General features: G+C 35.7%; 1 protein-coding gene across 1 annotated transcript; it reads right to left on the reverse strand.

The window, feature by feature from the left end:
* Positions 1-1254: 1254 nt before the first annotated feature.
* Positions 1255-5908, reverse strand: LOC108377068 (glutamate receptor ionotropic, kainate 3-like; the record flags this gene model as incomplete). Its single annotated transcript, XM_017633334.1, has 5 exons — positions 5730-5908; positions 2091-2257; positions 1791-2016; positions 1508-1698; positions 1255-1447 (listed from the first exon to the last, which is right to left on the reverse strand). Coding segments are annotated over exons 1-5 (907 nt in total), but the record flags the coding sequence as incomplete, so codon positions are not given.
* Between the last annotated feature and the right edge of the window lie 1428 nt (positions 5909-7336).

A 7336-nucleotide genomic window follows, 5' to 3' on the forward strand; every position in this document is an offset into this window, starting at 1 on the left:
TAACTTTTAATTAAAATATTAAAAAGAAATCTTTGGAATCTACTACAGCCATCAACTGCGCCAAGTTTGGAAAAAATCGGTGCAGCGGTGGGCGTGGCTACGCCCATTTTCAAAAAATTTATAATATTCTTATTTTTGGTCTGAAAATTGTTGTAAATATCGACTTTGAGTGAATAATCTCCAGTAGTTACTAAAATATCGCGGGTTTCGTATTTCTGAAAATTACCGTTATATGGGAAGTGGGCGTGGTTACAGTCCGATTTCGCCCATTTTCAATACCAACTTACTTTGGATAAATGGAAACCTACATACCGAATTTCGTTGAGATATCTACATACCAAATTTGCTCGAGTTATCGTGTACACGGACGGACGGACAGACGGACATAAAAGTAAAGATAAAAAGGAGGATGAGGATCCCGATAAAAGTAAAGATGAAGATCAGGGAAGAAAGATTAAAATAAAGGTAATTGAAGAGGAAAGGATATAGAGAGATACACAGAGACTCAATCTGGGAACTATTTTGAGATTTTAGAGATTTTCGGGATTCTCGGGACTTATCGATATAATAATCGATATTTTTATCGGTTTTGTTATCGATATTTTTATCCATTTTATTTATCGATATTGTTATCAATCTTGCTATCGATATTTTCGGAACTTGTAAATGTAATAATCCATAATTTTATCGATTTTGTTATCGGTATTTTTATCGATTTGTTATCGATTTTGTAATCGATATTTTTAACTATTTTGTTAGCGAATATTTTTATCGATTTTGTTATCGATATTTTTATCGATTTTGTTATCGATATTTTATCTATTTTGTTATCGATATTTATGAATTTTGTTATCGATCGTCCCCATCCGCCACTGCATACGTACCAAATTCTAAGCAAATCGGATCATAAATAACATTTTTTCGAATAGATCGGTCCCTGGTCCACCTACCGGAAAAAAGTAGTTTCTTTTTGACCTAAAACATGGTGGTTAGTGAAAGCAATTTATGTACGAAATTTCACGAAAATCGGACCAGCCGTTCGCGAAATTATCTGTTTAAAATAGGGACTTCACTTTATATAATTAGCATAGATTATCAGGGAATGTTAGGGCACTGATTATGCTTGTAATAAATCAAACGGTAGCATACAATTTATGACATAGTAACGCACTCTCTAAGACCCTTTAGGACATATTTGATATAAGGAATTCCGAATTCGGGCCAATCTTGGTCGTTGACAAATTACATTCCTACCATTTTGAAAAGGATCATCAGTTTCGTACAAGGCTTTGGCCAATTGCTGCACACTCTCCGATTCCGGAGAAACCAAGCGTAGAGCCGTGATGTTGGTGTCGCCATGTTGAAAAGGCTCCAAATCCATAGTTTGAAAATCCAAATTGCCCACAATGTAACGGTAGTCACTAGTCATGAGTCCCACTTGTTGAGCCTGTAATTGCATTGCTATAACCTCGACCTGCAATAAATTCAAAAGCACCTAGCCACTCACCTGTTTGAAAAACTCAGGCAATGTGTCCATCGAACCCACAACAACAAAGGAGTAGTCCCCAGATTTCTTAATGCGTCGCAACACATTTCGATAATCACCATTCAAATCCAACTCGTAGCGTCGTACGGTGATTGTGGGCCCACTCGTGCCATACATTTGCAGTAACTGATTCACCGTAGGCAAGAATTCACCTGTTGATTAACGAGCAAATTAAAAATAAAACAAAAATTGTCATGCGTCAACTCCCACTCGATTCACGCATCCCGCCTACATACATACATACCAGTTTCATAGATGATTGTAAATGTATCGGCCCACTCCAAGGCCACAACCAAATCCTTCAATGCCAACGCCAACTGTGAGGCATGTGGATACAAATTAACTGTTGGCATTTGCACACCAAAATCCCAGCGTGTATCGATGAATGGCAGCTCCTTGGCATCACAAATGCTCATCGCATGTTTGGCTGCCATATCCGAAGTGGGTCCAAATACAGCTACCAAATTTTGCTGTGCAACCGGGTGGAAGTGGTTAGACCAGAACGAGATGTACACACAAATGCAAAAAGTAGTGCTTAGCTTACCCGCAACATTTTGCAGAGCTTCTTTGAAGTTTCAAAGGCGTTACCAGGTTCGATGGCTGCTGTAATTGCATGCAATTGCAGTGCACCGCCACTATCTTCGTTGGCTTTATCGATAGCCAGTTGAAAGAGTTTTTCCATATCCGGATTGGTGCTTTCGTAAATCAGACCTTTTAAATTTAAAATAATAAGTTATTTAGAAAGACAGCAACGTCTATTTAATATGTTTAGAATTTATAAATCTGATCCAGCCCCAAGACACTACAGAAAGTTTTTTTTATTTAAATTTAACAATTTCTCGCCAATATGTATAAGAAATTCGATCTGGTGTAAAACACTCGATTTCTTCGTCACCTAAGGAATTAGTTAACAGGTAAAGAGTAGAGCGCTAACTCCAGTTCGAGGCATTGGGCCTTATGCATAAAAAGTGAGCTTAAGCTCAGACTCAATTTTTGCACTGAAAGGGTGAGCTCAAGCTCAAGAATTTGTACTGAAAAACGAGTCGGAGCTTAAGCTCACTTTTTATGCATGAGGCCCAAATCTTATGCCAGTCGATTGGCGAGATGCATTACATATATGCCAGGCTAGGAAAGTGCGGTATTATAAACCTGCAATGGGACCCACGTGCCTACCAAAAGCCGTAGGCGTGAATACTAAGAAACTCATCGACCTCATTGTAGGCCAAAATAAGGGACTGCGTACCAATCTGTCAATGATCTTTAGAAGTAAATATGAGAAAACGTAATGTTAATGGTAATGGGTATGGTAATGGCAGTGCAAATGATAGTGGTAATGGTATATATTATAAGTAATGCTGATGGTAATGATAATGGTAATGGAAAGGGTAGATCATAGTAAATAATGGTAATGGTATTAGTAATGACAATGGTAGGTAATGGTCGATAATGGTAGTAAATGGTAATACTAATGGGGTAATGGTGATACTAATGGCCGTGGTAATGGTGTTTGCCTTCGTATTCCTACCTGACTTTATCAAGAAAATCAGAACATGTCCAGTGGAACTCGCATAAAATCTACATTTCCTAAGAGATAACTTCTTGAACGATCAGACCTTAAGTTCGGGGTTTTCAATCGTTCAAAATAAAAAAATTAGGACGAAATTTTTTTTTATAGTCACACGATTGGTACAATACTGCGAACTTCTATTGAAAAATTTGTTTTGTTTTTCGTGATTGGTAAACAGAAAAATGTTTTTGCATTCACGCGATTGGGATACGATTCACACCAAATTTTAGACTAATGCCCACTCGTGTGACACTGCCTTAACCAGTGCGAAAGTTTTTAATTAATAATGGCTTTTCATTTATGAAACTGGTATGGCCAATCGAAGGCAGAAAAATGTATACGCTCTGTTTTAATATTTTGTGTTTGTATATTTGGGTTTGTGAAAAAATGCTCACCTCTAAAAATTAGTTTAATGGTCAGTACTGAATAATCCTTACTTATATAAATTCGAATTTTTTGTTTGTAACGCTTTCACGCCCTAACTACTCAACTGATCATAATGAAATTGCGCACAATGGTGTCATTTAGCACAACTTAAAAGGTAGGGTAGCTTTTATTAGACAAAGGGGCGTGGCACCTCCCATACAAACAAAAAGTTTTATACTGCATAACTCTCGAACTATTTGAAGTAGAGTATTTTAATTTGGTATGAAGATATATGGATGAAATCAATACTCATGGAAAACATGTGGGTTATTGGAAAAGGGCTCGTGACATCTCCCATACAGACTGAATTTTTTATACTATCACCTGTTGAAAAATTAACTTCAATTCTAAGTATTTGATAAGGTAAATGAATTTTTACAATATGGATGTCGATCGAGTAGTTGTATCCCAGAAATGGTAATTGTTAAGAGCAAAAGTGTCATAACGGCTTTTAAAAATAATTGCATGATCTATTTATGTTAAAATTGACCTTGAATATTTTTTTTACATTTCATTTATAGTGGTGTTTTTAACATTCGTACCAATTTTCAGGTTTATGCGAATTGTTGCAACCTTGAAAATCTAACTTCACCGGGCTAATAGGAAATGATTTTAAAGATATGGTTCAAATAGAGTAGCGATTAAAAAATATTAATTACACGGGTTATAGTGTTAGGTTGACAACAGATAAATAATAGAAAAAATATTAACTACTAGTTGAGGTATGGAGAGGTGAGGTGTCTTTGTGTTTTAGTTTTAATCCTAATCCCATTCTGTATCTTAAGCTTAATGTTAGACTGGATATTCGTATTCATTTTCTTCTTCCTCTTCATCGCTATCTTCCTCTTCAGCTTCATCTTCCTATTGATCTCAATCTTTTTCGATGTGGTGTTTAATGAAGTTTCGCTTCAAAAAAAAAAACAAAGCATTTTTTAACCTTGCCTTTCTTGAAGTGGAATTTTCAAATTTGGTGATTTTTCTATTAACAGCGGCGTTGTTCGAAACGGTTAGAGTAGTTTTGAATTTTTCGTAGATTTCGTGTGGACATTTTGGTAGAAAAAATATTTTTGATGCGGAAACACTGCCTCCAGAGTCGTAATAATCGTATTTTGTTCATGAATATTCATAATATAACCGTACTCAGCATAGTTTTAGTAAATCTTAGCTTTGCTAAGCGCCTCGAAGCCTGACCCCTCTCGCAATATTAGAATATATGTACAGTATATATTGCTTGGCTGCACATCCTTCTTTGCACGAAAAACTTACCATGTAGAAATTACTGCAAGCGAAATTTTTACCGAATGCTATCTAATTATCTATATAACTACATAAATTGATAGCCATTTTCGTTGTTCTGCGAGATGAGCAAAATAAATAAAAAGTTGTAAAATTAGGTAATTGTAGGGCCAGTGCAGGTAAACGTAATACTTTCATTGATAATTGATACTAGTTGCACAATTTTTAAGGCAGGTATCGCCAATGTGCAGGTATGTTGAATGCATCTATCGGAGCAGTTTCCTTATAAATTTTAAAAATAATGCCTCTGATGCGCATTTTGGGGTAGGTATCTTAAATGTGCACTTAAGCATAGAGGCAGCAAAGCAAAATATACTGTAATTGATGACCTTTTCCAAATTCGAAAGTAAGAAGCCGGCTATCGGTTAAAGTGTTCATTTTTACACATTTGTTTAAATACCAAACAAAACAAAAAAAATACGCCGAGTATCTTGCGCACCTTCTATCCATTATTTTGCATTCGTTTTAAAGCAATCGTCGGCGAAATCAAAGAGCAACAAATCCCAGCAAATTCATTGCAAGAAATGCAATTTGCATTGCTGTCTCTTCAATAGTTTCTTTCTATGCGTAGACTTGTTTATATTAAATGATGTATGTATGCACGGATATATATATATATTTATTTGCAAACAGCACGATATAAGCAGGTGCAACGGGAGCTAAGAGACGTAGGTGCGCTGCATTTAGAAGATAAATATGTTTTTAGATGCGCCTGCTAAGTGGGACATTTTGTGTAGCGTCTGCAATGCTACGAGTACTAATCCCCCCAAGAGGGACTGAAGCTGCGTGGTGCAGCGATTTTCGTCACTGTTTACGTAATCAAATTTGCATACGAAATAAATTTGGTAAATAGCACGCAATTTTCTAAAATAAAAAAATAAAATAAAAACTTACCAACATTTGTCTTCTGTGCATTCGCAATTTGCAACCAATTCAATGCAATCAAGAGTGTAAATGCTATGCGAATACAGTTCAATGGTGTCACAAAATGGGATAGACCACGTTGATGCTGCTGGGACATCATGTTGCTATTCCTATCTACTTCAAAAACACGGATGGGAATTCAAAACTGGCGTGGCTTTAAACTTTTTAAAAGAATACGCATTCATTGAAACTGAGAATTCATTTACACTGCACACGCGAATATTTTGCAATTACTTATTATTATTTTATTTTGAAACACTTTTTTGGTTTGAAAATATAATAAGAATAATATTTATTTATTCATTAGCGGACACAATGGCGACGGCTGAGCGAACAGAGCTAAACTGATCGTAAATTCGCCAAGGAAAACTGAATTGCTTGATGAAAAGAAAAGGTGAAAATACTGCTATTACGCTCAAAACAGGGTGGCTACGAAATATTTTACACGAATAAGAGTCTTTGGGAATTTTTCAGAATAAATATTTTATTCTAGAAAAAAAACTAACTAAAAAGAGATATGCGACTATCTAAGTTTGAGAGGAGTTGTAGCACAAATCACCAAAAATCAAGAACAGTCAAAACTCAATAGATTTTAAATATTCAGTAGAGGCTGTTGATGCTGCGTAAGCGACACACAGTGGCACAGCCCATATATTTTTTGGGAAAAATTAGAAGGTTTCGACCTAGAACCTAAATTTTCCTTTTGCAACTTTCATGAACATAAATCCAAAAAAAAAATTAAATATAAGCGTAATTGATTTATTTTAAAGCATATCCCTCATATAAACCTAACCTCAAAAACGTCTTGAAAATCCCATAAGAAGTGCACTATGGAATGTATGACTCCAAACTTTTGTCCATGTGTTTGTAATAACTTTATCAAAAATGCCTTAACAAGGCCATAAAATTGGGACTGATCTTTCTGAAATTCGGCTCATATGCTAGTAATAACATTACAACTTTTGAAATTTTGCTCACATGTGTGCCTAGTAAGTGCTTCCGCTGTTGCTTGTTCCTCGTAACAAAAACCGGACTGATCGAACTAAACTAGCTCGAAGAAACCAAAAAAAAAAAAAATAGATCGGGAACATCGTAACCTGATCGGAAATGGTATGAAGTTATTAAAAAGCTCCCACGAAAAATTTGATGATTATGGATGAAAATTAGCGCCCCCACCGCTATGTTGGAAATGAGATGTCATTAGCAACAACATTTCAAACAATATTAAACTTTTAGGTGGAGTTGTTAATCTTCAGCGATCGTCATACAATTTTTCATAGGTACCTATCAATATGTTTAACGAAATTATTTATCAAATTATGATGTTCCCGGTGCAATTTTTTTCGAGTCCGCTCAGTAAACAACACCAGCAGTAACATGTAAAACAGCCTGTAAATGTTCTTACTTCGTGACTATTTAGTAATCGGAAGGAACAGTTCGGTTCTCCCTATTGATATTTTCGTCCACGAGAGTTCCATGGCAGAACGCTGCCAACAAGTACTGTCGATGGTTTAAGCCTTTTAGAGAAAAACTATCACTACTCATCGATAGTGGCAAAAAAAAATAGTACCACCGAT

The sequence above is a fragment of the Rhagoletis zephyria genome, unplaced genomic scaffold (assembly GCF_001687245.7).
Source record: "Rhagoletis zephyria isolate East Lansing unplaced genomic scaffold, Rhagoletis_zephyria_1.1 Rzeph_scaffold_11409, whole genome shotgun sequence".
Lineage (NCBI taxonomy): Eukaryota > Metazoa > Arthropoda > Insecta > Diptera > Tephritidae > Rhagoletis > Rhagoletis zephyria.